The 17,117-nt window shown below is 38.5% G+C and overlaps 1 protein-coding gene across 10 annotated transcripts in view; it reads left to right on the forward strand.

Moving 5' to 3' along the window:
- The window catches only part of rimbp2a (RIMS binding protein 2a), a 73,591-nt gene extending 64,961 nt beyond the window's left edge, over window positions 1-8,630 (forward strand). For all 10 annotated transcript variants that reach the window (XM_085279329.1, XM_085279328.1, XM_085279332.1 and 7 more), the window contains 2 exons: window positions 46-210; window positions 3,812-8,630. In XM_085279329.1, the coding sequence (XP_085135455.1) occupies window positions 46-210; window positions 3,812-4,039 (393 nt within the window). In that variant the 3' untranslated portion in view covers window positions 4,040-8,630. The remainder of the gene's footprint in view (window positions 1-45; window positions 211-3,811) is intronic.
- Window positions 8,631-17,117: the final 8,487 nt, after the last annotated feature.

Consider the following 17,117-nt stretch of genomic DNA (forward strand, 5'->3'; position numbering starts at 1 on the left):
CAGTGAAGTTTATGCCTTCTCACCTCTCTTCATTTCTTTCCACAGGGTGAGATCAATGGCCACCGCGGTTTGGTTCCCTCTAACTTCCTGGAAGAAGTGCCTGATGACGTGGAGGTTTATCTGACTGATACTCCATCCCACTACCCCCAGGAAGAGCCCGCCAACCGGCCTCCTGCCAACTCCATCCCCGCCGTCTCAGAGAGCAAACGGGTACATCATCATCGCCGCTCTCAGCGCTAGGCCCTGTGTCCATACGTCCTCTCTTGATTTTCCTCTCTCGCTTCCTCCACTTGCCGTCTGTGTGCTGTTCATTGTGTGTGTTTGTCCATGTGGTGACAGTGGTGACTCTATACAGACTAACAACTCCCTCTCCACCCTTCACCCTTTGGAGGGGGGAAAGGGGACAAAATCCAGTGTTAACACCTTTCTGAGTCTCAGAGAAAGGAAGAAGCAAAGCCTGACATGGACAGAGAGGATAGACTGTGGGAGCTCTGCAGGTGGTATATGCATGTAACACTGGTTAAGGGAGGACTTGAAAAAGGCTCATTCTTTACACAAGATAATTTGGGGCCTCTTTGCACTGAAACACAAAATCAAATTGTGGTTATGTATTGTATTATTAAAGATGAATATATTAAGTGCTTTATTAACACATAACAATTGCTACCCAATGACACTGAAAGAAATTATATTGAGAACAAAAACACAAAAGCATGCCTTTTTCAAACTTGATACATTTTCTAGTAACTTTCTTGGCTCGACTGCTGTATTTCCTTGAAGAGGCTTTGTTTCTTTATGTATACTGCACACACATCAGATCTATTTTTCAGCCCTGGTGACAGTGGATATGCCATGTTTGCTCTGAGCTCGAGAGACAAAAAAACCAAAAAAAAACTAACCGCAGCACTGAGACGTCCATACTGTACTGTTGTTACAATGGAACAATAAAAAGAAAGCAATTGGATATTAAAAACATTCATGCTCTGTGTTCATGTGTGTTGTTGGTGGTGGTGTTGTTTTCAGTTGTCATAGTGGTGTGGGTTTTACCGACAGTGACAGTGCTGCCACATCTGATTTCTTTTTTGTTTTTCCCTCACCCGCTTGGCAAAACAAAACAAACAAGCAGAGGAAGATTGTTCATTTCACACCATAAATGGCTCTGTCTGCCTTGTACAGTAAGTTGGCAACTTGAGATACCAGACTCGCTGTGCTAATGCACACAGCTTGTTGCAGCAGAAGCTGTTTAAATGCCATGCAATATTACGGAGGCGCTTTTCAAGTCATTGACTTGTTTCATGATTCGAATCAGGCAGATTTGTCTCTTTGTTTGATTTTTAGCTCTCTGTTAAGTGACTCACTAAAATATTTGACTCACATTAGTGGGTAGCTTCCCTTCTGTCATCCGTAGGTGTTATAGTTACAATTTGGAATAGATTTCAGATTTCATTATAGGACGATAGCTTTATCCGAAATAGCAGCTGCTGCATTAGATGGGAAGCCTGGTATCTACAGTTGTGTCCCTGGGTGTTGTACCGTATCTGACTGTACTGTATACTCCCTCATGGCCTACTGATGATGGACTTCTTCAGCTCTGTGGTGTGCTGATGTTGTGCTCAGCATTTGATGGCTTCTTCCTCAGTTTGATTTCTGTGTGTGTGAGAGAGTGTGGATGAGGCATTACACAATGTTTTGCAGACCCTAAACTGTTTGTGGACTCAGTTAATGAGGACATGCATTATGTACAGGGACACAGAGCAAGCCTAAATAACACAAAAAATTACTTTTTTTTTTTTTTAGGTTGGGACTATGTTAAATGGCAGTTAGGATTAAGGTGAAAATAATTCTGAAGGAAAAGAAGAATTTTATCTGAAGTCATGTATTCGTGTGTAAAAACATCTTTACTATCAGTTTTATCCAGATTAACAGGCAGAGTACCTAGGTTTGGACGGCTTTACTCTGAAATATCAGTTTTTACTCCAGAGAAATAATAATGTAAAATAGTATAGAAAATATTAAACTTTTATATTAAGAGTTAATATTATCAATTGCTGAAAATAAACACTGAATATTTCATATAGAACTAGAAACCTTTATTTTTTTAGTTACCTTTTGATCTGTGAAAGAATCCTTGAATCTGAAGCATGCCACATCAAGTGAGTTATTTACATGCTGTCAATCAAACATAATCGAACCCAAAACACCCAAAATTAAGATTTTTTTTTTCATTCCTCATAAATTTGTTTTCAGGGGTTTTGAGATATAACCACCAATAATGTAAACTACAGTACTGTGCAAAAGTCTTTATATTTTGCCAGGAAAATGGGATATGAAGTGATTTACTGAAACATCTGCAAACAAAGGAAATAAACTATGTAAAGGAGAAAGCAGTTTGCATAATTCTAATGAGGTTTAAAGTTAAACATTTGGTCTGACTGCCGTTATTCTTCAACACAGCCTGAAATCTCTTACCCAAGCTTTCTTGTCATTTTCAAAGTAATCTTTAGGAATAGTTCTCAAAGGCTTCTTGAAGCACATTTAAAGCTCTTCTTTGGATGTTTGCTTCCTTTTGTTACATTCTGTGTTAATGTGAACCCACACAGCTTCAGTAATGTTGAGTTGCAGCCTCTCTGCTTTACAGATGGTCATCGACACAGACTCTTTCCTGGTCTCCCCTGTACACATTGATGACAACATCTTAAAACATAAATTTCAAATTTGGATCGCACCACAACACCCTTTTCCTCTGATTTCCAGTACAGTTCTTTTTGTGTAATATGGGATACCTCAGTCTTTACTCCCCGTTTCCCTTTCTTAAGAATGGCTTTTTGACAGCTGCCCTTCCATTGAGGCGATATCTGATGAGGCTTCAGTGAACAGTAGATGGATCTCTCAGGTCTCTGGTGGATTTTTTCTTAAAGACACGCATTTAAGAAACTGTTCCTCTGCTGTAGAAAGTTTTTTTTTTTTATGCCTGACACTTCTTTTGTCCCCCAGTTGTCCACTTACTTCAGATTTCTTTAAGGACACTCCATGAGATATGCCATTTTTTTGGCTAGTAGCTCTTTGGCAATCACCTTCCATCTCTTTTCTTCTGGTCACTCAATTCAGGGCTGCGGAGAGTGGAAATCTATTTCAGCAGTTATAAAGCAAAAGGGAATGATCTTCTCGTTAAAAAAAAAAAGATTGTTTTATGTCTGTCAACTGTATTATTTTTGCTTTTTTTCACCTGGATTCAACAAAAGAAATAACAAATTATGTATTTTTTCGAAGTGTCAAAGTGCTAAGTTCACAACTGGTTCATCCCTCGAGTTATTTATGCTTGAAAGATTAACGAGTCAGTGTTAAGTGGCTTAAGAAAATAACACCTAATATGGTCAGGTACAAGGGCTGGACTGTAAATGAGTGGAAAAAGCAGCCAATGTCTAAACAACTTTAAAAGGGCTTTAGAAAGCCTGAAGAACTAACAATTGAGACCACTTTAAAAATGTATAAGAAAATCTGGCTCTGAACATATTAAAAAAAAGTCAAAAGGAAAATAGCTGAAAATTATGAATATAGTGAGGGACATTATTGTAAATCTATTAAAAAACAAAATTGTTTTTCTGAAATAGGCTAGAAAGGGAGCTAATTTTCATTCTTTGTGTTACTCAAGGAATCTGATCGAACTTAAAGCAGATGAAGTGTTTTTTTAAACAGCGTTTAGCCGAGGAAACGCAGAGGGAAAGGCTTAGAGTTTCAGTATGAAAGAGTTGGTTCATTTGTAATATGCTGCCCCCATGCCTCCATACCTCCCCACCACTTCTCTTCGCAGGCTACCACAGAAACTACCGAAGCCGTCAACAATGACACCACACCCGTCCGGGCGCCGTCCCCGATTGTTCGCCCCCTCCTCCCTGGAACCATGAGGCCCCTCAGCCCTACAAGGGGTCCCCACGTCCCAGTGGACCCCCGGGACTCCCAAGATCTGGCAAACAAGAAGAAGAAAGGACTGCTTTCCAAGGGAAAGAAACTCCTGAAGAAACTCTCCCCTGTGAAATAAAAGAACACAGAAACAAAATTAATGTACAGTAAGTGCTCATGCTGGGCTCGGTGTATTGCATTCATACAATCAACTCTGATCTAACAACACATGACAGAGAGGATGTGAGCTGTGTCTCCTTGACTGCTTGAGCCTATTTCAGTGCAGTGATATATATATTAAAAAAAAAAAAAAAAAAAAAAAAAAAAAAGGTGGCCACAAATCGATTATGTACAGTGCAGTGCCAAAATCAAGAGCGAGGTCACTTGCAGACACAAAATCTTGTAACTATGATGTATTTTAAATCAACGGGGTGATTAAAAAAACAAAAACAAACTAGGATTTTCATGACATGTATTTCTTCTATTTTTGTTATCATTAGGCAAAAGTAATTCGCACATTTTTTAAGCAGGGTATCAAAGCATCTGGTTATAAAACTTTCCAAAAGACTTTTCTCAGCAAAAGAAATTAAAAATAATAAAATAAAATGTTAAAAAAAAATGGAGTATTGATGTCACTACAAGGGAGCAGACACCATGCTCCTCCAAGAAAATCTCAAAAAGACTACACTGTTATTGAGGCATTGTGTGAAGTAATGCTGGCTGCTAAAAAAAATATTACAAAATCCTTTATTCAGTGCAATATCATAGAGAGATGGTAGCATATGTGGGAATAAGATTTCCACTTGTACCTGTGATTCAGCAGAGAGGATTTTCTTTTTCTGAGATGAAAGGACTTTGCAAGAGAAGAACAGATTGGCAACAGGGCATTAACGTCAGAAACACCAGGCAAGTTTAGCTGTCTCAGTGGCCTTTATGAAACAATATGAGCACGACATTCCTAGTTTGATTGCAAGGTTGACTTAACTCCAGGGTTTTTTTTCATGACGGGCCGCTTGTGCTTTGTCATTTTTGAGAATTAAACAAAGAGCGGTAATGTTTGTTGTCATCGCTGTCAAACTGTCATGAAACGCCTAGTTCAAGACGAAATTTTGTGTTTATCTTCCTATTGCACAAAGGTGGGTGTTTTGTCGGACGACTGGTAAATGATATATTTTGTGTGCCTGTGTGTGTGTGTGTGCGCGCGTGTATACTACATGTATGTATGCGATGCATTCATATTTTGCACCTTTCATGTTTGCTGTTCACTTGCTTTATCTTTTTTTTTTCTGAAGGAGAGGTCATGTAATTGTTGGTCCTGTGATCTCGTGGTGTGCTGCTACCTCCATTGGCTGTGCATTGTTTAGCTTATGTGATGTTCACTGGTGTTCAAAGACAGTGGATCGCCACAAAATGTCACATTTGTAACCCAGATGTGAATGATGTTATTATTAACTTGCTAACACAATCGTTGATAGTAAAAGCAAAGCTAGTTATTATTAGATGAGTGCAGTTAAACTTTTCAAAATGTACATTTGCAACCTTATAGACGGGTGAGGACAAAACTATTGGTCTCCCATGAAAGATGCCACTTTAAAAAACAAAACAAAACAAAAAAAACAAAACATGCTGTTAAACATGGCAAGAAATTTTTAACACATCTTTTCCAAACATCCAGGTTTTATTTTGTATGCTTACATTATTTTACTTTGCACACAGAAACAAAATTATGTCACAAAAACTAACAGTGTCAAAATTATTAGCCCCTCTGATGCTAATAGTCAGGTGTATTTCTTTTTTGCAGTTTTAGTTGTAGTTTTCAACAAGTCTCGCAAATGTCTCCTGTGCAACACGAGCCTTTTTTTCTTTGGCAAATCTCTCCAGTTCCTCCAGATCTCACGATAGATTTTCAGGGGGGTTCAAGTCAAGGCTTTGACAGGCCAGTCAATAACTTTCACTTTGGTCTTCAGGAGGGGGTTCTTCACCAGGAGTGATATATGTTTTGGGTTATTGTCCTGTTGGAAGACCAAGGAACGACTCAGACCCAGTGTTGCTGTTGAATGCTTGAGGCTTTGTTCAAAATCTTAACAAAACCTGTCTCGATGATGAGATTCCCATCTCCAGACACATTGAAGCATCCCCACGGCATAGTACTCCCACCACTGTGTTTCACCATGGGAACAGTCTTCTTTGAGTTGTTCACCTTGTCCTATGCATAGTTCACTGTTGTTTGAAGATGTATTTTGCAATGAAGTGGAGTTTTTCTTGGTTTGCAACCTTGCAGTTCATCCCTGTGCAGGGTTCTAGTAACTGGCTTCTTTGACTTGGCTAAGTCATTCACTGGTCTCTAGATGCACCTCTCACTGTTTTTCTTTCCAGGGTTTTGGAAATCTTTCACTTCCTTCAGTATCTTTGCCGTGTTTCTTTGTTTTGTCGGTCTTTGAATTTCTCGGTCCAATTCTTGACACTTGGAAACGCTGTGATAACTTCGTATATCCATCTCCTGCTTCGTGAGCATCAACGATTCTTTTTCTTGAGTCTAAACTGATTTTTTGGTTTTAGTGTGATGCTTTTTCAAGTGACAGCTCAAACTTTTGCTGAAGTTTTTATACAATGAGTAAATTGGAAGACAACCCTTCCAATAAGTCGATAAGAAGAAGACACATTATTTTAAGCTTGCAAATAATATCGACCCTGGTCATTTCTGTTTTCTGAAATAATTCTGTTATTGTGGGCAAATAGAAATAATGCATGCTTTCTTAAGAAAACTAGTATGTTTAGAAACAGTATGTTGAAAATCTCTTGATCTGTTAAAAAACAACTTGGGAACATTTTGAGGCAATAGTTTTGCCCTCATCTGTAGCAGCCCATCTCTGTAGATGATTAACTTGTGTTCAAACACAAATTATGACTCAAGTTTACAGATTTTTGTTTTTCAGGCAACTGTAGACGCCACAAAATGCCAACATTTCTTATTAAGGTTTGGGTGATGCACTTTCTTTTGAAACCAGTGAGGGACATGCTCATAAAGCCTCTTAAAGCCTCATAAAAACTGGAAATCAAAATGTTAAGATGTGCATTGTTCTCTGGTTTTGTTACATCTACCTGCTGTCTGTGGAGAGAAATATGAATTTTTGTATCATGACCTGTACTTTCATTATATAAAGAACTATACTGTGCTGAATCAACATGTTAGCTAATATGCAGCTATTATATAAGAAGATATGGTACATAATAGATTTTTACTTTATTCCCATGATATTGAATTATATAAAAAACAAGTATGAAGTGATTCCACTTAATACAGTCAATATTTTATTGCTTTTCTGTTTGTTTGTTGACTCTCTGAATGTTTAATATGTTTAATCAAGTCCTCAAAAGCAAAATTAGTTGCACAATGCCACTGAAAGATTGCCACCATTAAAGTATGATCAGATCAGCAGAAGCTTAATATCCTGCAGATTGTTGAGCCAACTGTCTAATTAGTCAGTTTCTTATTCAATGAATTCTTAGTGTTAATGCTGCACAAACAACAGACCAGGCTTCACAGAGGGAGAAAAATATAAAAGAATCAGAAGCTGAGTTTTTGTGTGTAATTGGTGAAAATGAATGCCAGACAGTTCATTTTCTTTCTCTTCTCTTTTTAGTAGTTTGAAAGTGGCTTCCTGGGTTTAAATTATATCCTTTGGTGGTGTGGCTATCCTCTTTGATGGGGAAAATGTAGCTTAGCAAGCTGAACAAATTCAAAATGAAACTGTTGCAATGAAGCAAAAAAAAAGGAAGAAAACACATCTTATTTTTTCTCTGTGCTTGCAAACACAAATTTATTTGACTTTTTATGGGCGAGACCATTTTTTCTGGGTTTTGACTTTTAAACATTTAAGCGTTTCCATATATTTCTTATGCTCAAACTGGATGGTGTAATGAGATCCATCCCCCAGAAATGGACTAGCTTTAAATGGCAACCCACTGCTTTACTTTTCAAGGTGACAGGCGTGTGTTAATTTGACAACATTATTGAAATAAAGTCTTAAAAATGAACTTGAATTATTGAAAGAAAGACCCCGCTTCATCTATAAGCATTCTGTGTGCTTTGGAGAGGATTACTGGAGCTCACAAACATAATTACTACCTGGCATAGCTTTAAAAAAAAGACTAAGTTTCTATTATTATATTTAGTTATAAACATTTATTATGTCCCAATCATCTTCTGTGTTTCTTATGTGAAGTTGCATTTAACAGATGAGCTGGATGTGGGTTTGTTTTGTGGCACAGGGTTCCTTCATTCGTGAATATTGCTGAGGGCATGCAAAGACATGAGAGGTTAGCCAAAGGGGAATTTAGGCTGGCAATCAGTTTACATTTCATTATTTTCCAAAGCTATTTATGTATAGTTTCACTTTCAGTCTTTCACAATGTTGAAATGGTGTTCCAATACCAAATCATTCACTTGTGAATGGGCGTAGTGTTTTGAAACGCTGTAGCTCTTTTGTACTTCGATTCATTTGTAGATAATTTGTAAATGTTTCTACTTGATTTTACGACAGCCTTTTTTTTCAGTGCACTGAGATTTCCTCTCATTGTAAAAAAACAAAAAAAAAAAACAAAACTGCAAGCATTCTCCATAGTGTCCTTTGAAATCACATGTATAAGCCCACCGTATGTGCTTGCTTTGTGAATCAAGATAAAACAAAAACAAAAACAACAAATCAACGAAAAAGAAGAAAAAGAAATCACTGGACAGTATTTATGGTGATTAACTATGTGTGGGTGTGCATGTGAAAAATACAACTTTTATAACCAAATTAAATTTGATATTTTTTAAAAACTCGTGTCATGTGTTTTTCTTTACATGGCAGGTTAGATTTGCAGTAGTTCCTTGTTAATATAGCAAACAATAATAATTCTTAGGCTACTCTATAGTAATACAAATACCATACAAATTATGGTCATTCATTTGAGTCTCACACATACAGGGAAAGATCAGGGTTTTTGGTTGAAATAGAGGATCTTTGTTGCCACATTTCCAATTATAAATAGACGGTCAGAATTACCATTTGCCACTAGATGGTGCAATAAATCACAAGAGAAGGTAACAATGATTTTTTTTAAAAATCTTTTATGAAGGACAGTCAGAGTGGATCACTTATAATTGTAGAACTGACTGTTAACATTAAACGCTTTGCTTAAAAAACACTAATGCAGACATTAACTGCAATATAGAGTCTGCAGGAAATAACTGAAGTACTATTAAGTACTATTCAGAAGTGAAGTGGCTGCAACAGCTGGCCTGGGTTATTACTGACTCTGCATTAATTTTCACTTTAATGGAATGGAAGTGAAAAAGGTTAATCTCTGTGAGCTTCGGCAATTGAGTCAAAGTCTTTGAATTTGAATTGCAGTGTTGTCAAAGTTTCTGATTCAGTAAAGATAAGTGAGGAAAGTCTTCAACAAGGAACAATACTTTAGAGAAATGGCTAACTAAAGTTAACATTTAGGGAATGGAAACGAATTATTATGCCTGTATTATTATTTATAGCTACCGAGAAATTGTTTGCTCAAACATGACCACGTGCTTTTGTCTCATCCCAGTTACAAAGCGACACCCCTGCTCTCCCCTTTCTCAGAAACACATGCAAATGTATCAATATCACCGTGCTCCCCAAAAATATAGGAGTCAGGAGGGGAAAGAATTTGAAGGTGACAAGAATATTGTCTTAGGTACATTTTAAATCGAAAATGCATAAACAACAGACTAATATTTACCTTTTATTTCCTCCATTCTGCTCTTATTAGGGGTTTGTACAGCTGCTGTCGTGCTGTTACACAACAATCCTCAGGGGGGCAGCAGTGATTTTTAGTTGGATGCTGATAGTACATGTAGAGTGTAGTTAAGTAATGAGTTATATCATACATGCACTAACAAACCAGTGGATCTCAGGAATGCTTTTAATTGGGTGTCACAGAGAAGCTTTATACCACAAAAATCTCAAATGGCTGAACTTGAGGAAAAGTTCTTCAGCCCTTTTCCTCCCTGCCTCTAGCAACGTCTTACACATGCATAGATATTTCATCATTCGCTTAAACTGAATATTGACTTAAACAAGGGAAAATCCCCCCCCCCCCCCCAAAAAAAACCTTTGAAGACTGAGCAGCACGGTTGGAAAATACTGCAGTCTTTCACAAGAGTTTTTCTGAAATGCTCATTCTGTTCTCAGGGAGGCAAGAAAGAGAGGAGATTGAATTTGTATATCAATGAATCCATGTTTTCTTGCTTCTAATATATTTGCCTTTTCCTGTTCTTCCCCTTGCCTACCTCTCTCACACGGCCCCCTTCCTTTACTTCCCCACCCCTCCATCCACCTCTTCTCTTTCTCCTCAGCTTGCTCTTGCTCTTATTTTTTCCTCGCTATCCAACTGATCTATATTGAGCTGTGTGTCTCCGGAGTCCCCTGGGCCAATGGATGTTTAAAATTCTTGCCAGTTGTAACCTCTCTATGACTCGCTTTCGTCCTGCCTGGCTCCCCACCACAGTGGGGCATAAGGAGACATTCATCTTCTGCTGGCCTTTCTGAATATTTTACAAAACCTCTGACTGCCAGTTAAACACTCCACGTCCATTTGACCCTCCTGCCCCCAAATCACAGCACGGATCTTCCAGGTGAAATATTTTAATGTGACTTTGATGTACTGACAGAACTTTTGTCATGCAAAGAGTCAGGGATTTCTTTTGAAGTCTCTTGGCTTGAATATATTTAAAGATGTGCTGTAAAAAGAACGTTTTATTACATATGTCACATGTATTTGATGATTTACCAACTTAGAGAGCCCAGAAGACAATAAAACAAAACTGCCCAACAACACAAGAGCAATAAGGTATGTACTGCTCTCCTCTCCCATTTCTTGTGCAAGTAGACTTTTTCACAGCAGTTTTTCTTTTTGTTTTTGACAATCTAAAGAACAGAATAATTCAAGTTTAGGTACAAATGTTTAAACTGCCTCAAGGCCCCATTAATGAAGCATAAGTAATTACCAAACAAATTCACATTAATCAAATGATCAGAAACTAATTGCTACACTGTAAACCTGCAGCTCTTAGTCCCTAGAGGCGCCTGCTTAATTTGCCTGCAGTAACCCAGCCTTGCAAGAGGAAAAAAAAAAAAAAAAAAAAAAAAAAAAAAGGAATAATTTCTTGTCTGGCTTAAAATGCCACAGACGTACACTACCCGCACAAGTATTAATGGAATTTATGCGCCAGAAAATGCAAAATATAGCCGGATGGTATGTTATCTTTTGGAGCTGCATGTAGTCTCTTTTCACCTTAGGTGAGAAACTTTCAACAAAAAAGCTTGATCACACTGAACAAATAGTTCAACTGTGCGCCCATCCATCCCCTCCAACATTAATGGGGTTCCCAGCAGGTGGTTGGAGGTAAGCTTCTAACCTGTCCGACACAGCACTCTGTGGGAAGGTTGCTGGTTGGAGGATATATCACCTGGCCAGTAACTCAATGGAGGCATCCCACAGGGGCTGAAAACTGATGTTCATGGCAGCCACACTCCAAAAAGAGCATTCATTTGTCATAAGAGGATGGCTGTTGGCTGACGTCAGTGAAGGGAAGAGGCCAGGATACAGGCCTTGCCCTGGTGATTTATCTTTGGCTAAGACTGCTTGAAATGGGAGACATCCACAGTGCATGACTAGGCTGAAGAGCTCTGGGAGCTCCAGTGCAATGACTGTTGAAGAACCTGGCTTTTCTTTAGCCAGCTATAGGACTACTGTAAGTGTCATTACGCAGGTGTGACGACAGCTTTATGTTCGCAGACTACACTTGAGTACTCCCCAGAGATTTTAGCAGATAATACAGAAGCAGTTTGCAATGATTTCCACTCAGAGGGATTGCATATGGCTGCAATTGACTTGGTTGTTTTTGGGCCGCTTTTTCCATTCATTCGTTTTGTTCATGTGATCCCTGCCATATGGGTGAATCCCCAACAGGTTAAAAATGAGTTGAGTTGATTTGAGCCCTGCTTTATACATCGATGAAAGCAAACTTTATTACTTTTTGGCTCAAGATGAATAAGAAGCAGTATGAACGAACTCATGAGATGGAAAATTTAACTTTTCATTGACCTGGTGATCATGTAATATGTATGTAACTGTGTAACTGTATGCAACCCCTATTTGTTGTTTTTCTATATTTTCTGTTTTGGGAACAGACCTCCTAGTCAGCCAGTGTCTTTCTGTGTGGAGTTTTCATGTTCTCCATATTCATGCTCCAGCTTCTGTCCATGTACTCTGGTTTCCTCCCACAGTCGAAAGACACACAAGCCAGTTTAGATGTGTGTATATGAGAGTGTGTGGCTGGTTGCCATTTGAGGTAATGTCCTTGGGCAGTTTTCCTCATAGTTAACAGCCAGAGTCTGTTCTGGAAAGATCAGGGATTTTTCTTCATGCAATTGTAGTGTACCTAAAGGTTTCCTTTAAATTTCAATATTGCACTCCCTTTGGATCGATTTTCCACAAAGATAATATCAGCTTATTTGTATTTATTATTTGTATGCTGATGACACACGAATAATGCCATTTAATCTGCATGACTCCACTTCTATTACTCTAATCTTAAGGACAATTAAGAAACGTTTTCTCTCTTTAATGCAGACTGGAGATTAGGGTTATTTCATGTTAAAATTTGGCAACTATATCAACAGGATGCTTGAATTGCTTTTTTTAAGCTGAGGAACTACACCAAAGTAAAATCCATTCTCTCCCTCTTTCAATGTCATGAACACCACCATGCTAATCTCCTCATAACTGGATTACTGCATTTCACTATGCCTGGATATTGCACTGTCTCATCTGCAGCTGGTGCACAATGCAGTTGCAAGTCTTCTAACTAGTACCAGAAAAAGAAAAAAAAACATTACACGGGTAGTCTGCTCTCATCAACTGCTTTTAACTATTCCAGGTTAGTGAGTAATGAGGATCATGGTTTTTGTATTGGCAAATACAACATCAATATGACTCAACATCAATATGATCTGTAGTGCAGCAGATAACTTAACATTGCAGAGACATCATTCATGGGTGGATACAAGTGCGATGAGTGGTGCATACAGTTTTTGATATTTTTTGATTAAGCTTATTATCAATTTGAAAACTAAAATCGGTGGCCATTTTAAAAGATGACTGTCAACAAAAGCAAGAAAATATGATTTTTTTCCCCCAGTAAAGTAAAGTAAACTAGACTTGCCTTGTCTTTGTGTGTCTGTGTAGGTTCTCAGTCATCCAGGTCATGGTAGATGACGTAGATGGGAGCTTGGAAAGAAAAGCAACTGGACTTCTTTAAGTTTCTTGAAGATTTTTCACCTGTCATCCGAGAAGCTTCTTCTTCAGACACACAACCTTTTACACACCTTGGCACCTGTAATGAGGCACATGATCAATAGTGGGTCAACAACCCTCTTAAGGGACACTTATGGCTTAAATACCTGGAACTCTCCACCATTTGGTTTTAGAACTGAAGAAGGTTCTCAGATAAGAGGTGAAACATCTTCAAGAAACTTAAAGAAGTCCCGCCACTTTTGTTTCTTGTCTTAGTGTCATATCATGCATACTCAACCATGTAGAAGTTGACTTTAAAAGTCTGAAATTACTTTTTACCAGTTTGCAAACAGGGGAGTGGGGTCTATGGGTCTTTATAGTCCTCACTGGTAACTCATGTCTCAATCATGGTCATAGAAAATATTGTTCTTTATGATGTACAGTTGTCTGTTATTTAGAAGGTCTGTTGTTCAATGCCCAGCTCTTGCAAACTTATGCTGAAATATCCTCAGGCAAAGTACTCAACCCCAAGTATCATCTGATGCATCCATCTCTGCATGTGTGTGTGAATGTTAACAATGTATCTGTGGATGCAGCTTGCAGTGAAAAATACTGAATGTTAGGTGAAAGTAAAAAGGTGTTCGATAAACTGGACTGCAGGACTAAACTAGGAAAAGGGCAGAACACTAACTAACCTCACAAACTTGAGAGTGAAGTTATGGGAGATAGCCTGCCAGCACAGTGGTCATTAGTTGTCTTAAAACAAGACGGTTGTGGGTTTGAACCTGTCCAAAGACATTGTTGGCCGCCTCAGAGCTGAGTCAAGGATAAAGGAGTCTTCATGCACTGAATACATAAGTGAATGTTAAATGTCATGGTTGTATATATCATAGTGGTAAAAGAGGTAAAAAGGGGTAAAAGGTCAATCCCTTGACCTGCATAGCATCATGCAGCTAAAGCTATCACTGGACCAAAGGAAAAACACATAACAAATGTGTCATTGCAGTTATTTTGTTTTACGCGAAACAAAGAATCTCTGAAGACGTTTACTTACTTATAGTGAAAAGCATATAAATCAAGAGTAAAACCTTCTAAATGCATCCAGTTGGTTGAAATTTTGTAGGAAAAAACAGCACGGACCCCATGCTGCATGATGGCCAGATTTCAAGTGACTAATGGGAGTTTTCAATTTAATAGCTCCAGAGGGACAAATATGCAAATTTTGGCACTTGTATCCACTTTTAAAAGATTGTTTCAGTTATCTGTGGCACTACTGCGTTCACTGACACTTTTAAGAGATATCTTAAGACATAAATGTTTTCAATGGCCTTAGGCTGTTCTTAGTGGTCTTAACATTTTAGCTTTTAAAGTGCTCTGCCTTGTTCTTTGTATTTCTTTGAGCTTGCCGGTCTATTAATGTCTACATTTAGTTCTTTGGTCGACTCTGGCTGTTTTAAAACTTTTTGCTAGAGAGAGGACCCCAGGACCTTTGTCAGCACTTGAGGAGGAAGAAAACTTCAGCTTTTATTGCCAGCATCTTTCTCATAAAAATGAGAGATTTAAGATTAGTAAACTTTTGAAGTGTCACATCTATGAAGAGATGAGTTATAGATGAGTTAGTGTGACAGATCTGGAAAAGCAGGCACTGAAGCTAACAACAGATGGAATGCACATAACAAATATAATTATTTATGTATAATTAATTATTAATGCAAAAGGAATTGCATGCTTGAAACATCAGACAAGAGCTGAGTATGTTTTAAAACCAGTGTCATTTATAATTTGCAACAGATCTTAATATGCTTAACAGCTCATTTTTTTTAGCATGTATGTTTACAACAATCGCAAGGCAAACACTTACCAATTACTACAAAGACAACATACTGTACATGTAATAACTTGCCAGACATTGCCAGCAAGTGTAGATAAAAACACTGGATGTCATTTCTTCTGCTATTTATCTGTTTCAACAGCTCGGTGAGGCGCAGTCTTCCATTTAAAAAGAAATGTAATAAATTATTAAATGGATTAGTGTCCTGACCGCTGCTTCACATCAAATGACCTCTAAAAACCTTTGCGCCACCTGGTAGCAGCAGCTCTATATCCAGTACTGCAGTCACAGATGGTGACTCCAGCCACATCTCTGTCATCTCTAATGGCACTAGCAGCAGGTCGCATGTCTGGAAAAACAACTGAGATCTGGAGATGTTACCTGACTAAATAATCTGCAGTGTCAGTGTTGGCAATCCCATCCAGCCAAAAACAACAAAACAAAGCTGCTCGAATAGAAACTCGCTGACTTTAAAATGCATTGGAGGGGAACACCAGGCAAAATCAGATTCAACTACAGGGAGTGAAGAATTATTAAGCAAATGAGTATTTTGTCCACATCATCCTCTTCATGCATGTTGTCTTACTCCAAGCTGTATAGGCTCGAAAGCCTACTACCAATTAAGCATGATGTGCATCTCTGTAATGAGAAGGGGTGTGGTCTAATGACATCAACACCCTATATCAGGTGTGCATAATTATTAGGCAACGTCCTTTCCTTTGGCAAAATGGGTCAAAAGAAGGACTTGACAGGCTCAGAAAAGTCAAAAATAGTGAGATATCTTGCAGAGGGATGCAGCAGTCTCAAAATTGCAAAGCTTCTGAAGCGTGATCATCGAACAATCAAGCGTTTCATTCAAAATAGTCAACAGGGTCGCAAGAAGCATGTGGAAAAACCAAGGCGCAAAATAACTGCCTATGAACTGAGAAAAGTCAAGCGTGCAGCTGCCAAGATGCCACTTGCCACCAGTTTGGCCATATTTCAGAGCTGCAACATCACTGGAGTGCCCAAAAGCACAAGGTGTGCAATACTCAGAGACATGGCCAAGGTAAGAAAGGCTGAAAGACGACCACCACTGAACAAGACACACAAGCTGAAACGTCAAGACTGGGCCAAGAAATATCTCAAGACTGGTTTTTCTAAGGTTTTATGGACTGATGAAATGAGAGTGAGTCTTGATGGGCCAGATGGATGGGCCCGTGGCTGGATTGGTAAAGGGCAGAGAGCTCCAGTCCGACTCAGACGCCAGCAAGGTGGAGGTGGAGTACTGGTTTGGGCTGGTATCATCAAAGATGAGCTTGTTGGGCCTTTTCGGGTTGAGGATGGAGTCAAGCTCAACTCCCAGTCCTACTGCCAGTTTCTGGAAGACACCTTCTTCAAGCAGTGGTACAGGAAGAAGTCTGCATCCTTCAAGAAAAACATGATTTTCATGCAGGACAATGCTCCATCACACGCGTCCAAGTACTCCACAGCGTGGCTGGCAAGAAAGGGTATAAAAGAAGAAAAACTAATGACATGGCCTCCTTGTTCACCTGATCTGAACCCCATTGAGAACCTGTGGTCCATCATCAAATGTGAGATTTACAAGGAGGGAAAACAGTACACCTCTGGGCGGCTGTGGTTGCTGCTGCACGCAATGTTGATGGTGAACAGATCCAAACACTGACAGAATCCATGGATGGCAGGCTTTTGAGTGTCCTTGCAAAGAAAGGTGGCTATATTGGTCGCTGATTTGTTTTTGTTTTGTTTTTGAATGTCAGAAATGTATATTTGTGAATGTGGAGATGTTATATTGGTTTCACTGGTAAAAATAAATAATTGAAATGGGTATATATTTGTTTTTTGTTAAGTTGCCTAATAATTATGCACAGTAATAGTCACCTGCACACACAGATATCCCCCTAAAATAGCTAAAACTAAAAACAAACTAAAAACTACTTCCAAAAACATTCAGCTTTGATATTAATGAGTTTTTTGGGTTGATTGAGAACATGGTTGTTGTTCAATAATAAAATTATTCCTCAAAAATACAACTTGCCTAATAATTCTGCACTCCCTGTATTTA

The sequence above is a fragment of the Mchenga conophoros genome, linkage group LG7 (genome assembly GCF_057382185.1).
Source record: "Mchenga conophoros isolate Kocher_MC1m ecotype Shallow Benthic linkage group LG7, M_conophoros_male_GT1.1, whole genome shotgun sequence".
Lineage (NCBI taxonomy): Eukaryota > Metazoa > Chordata > Actinopteri > Cichliformes > Cichlidae > Mchenga > Mchenga conophoros.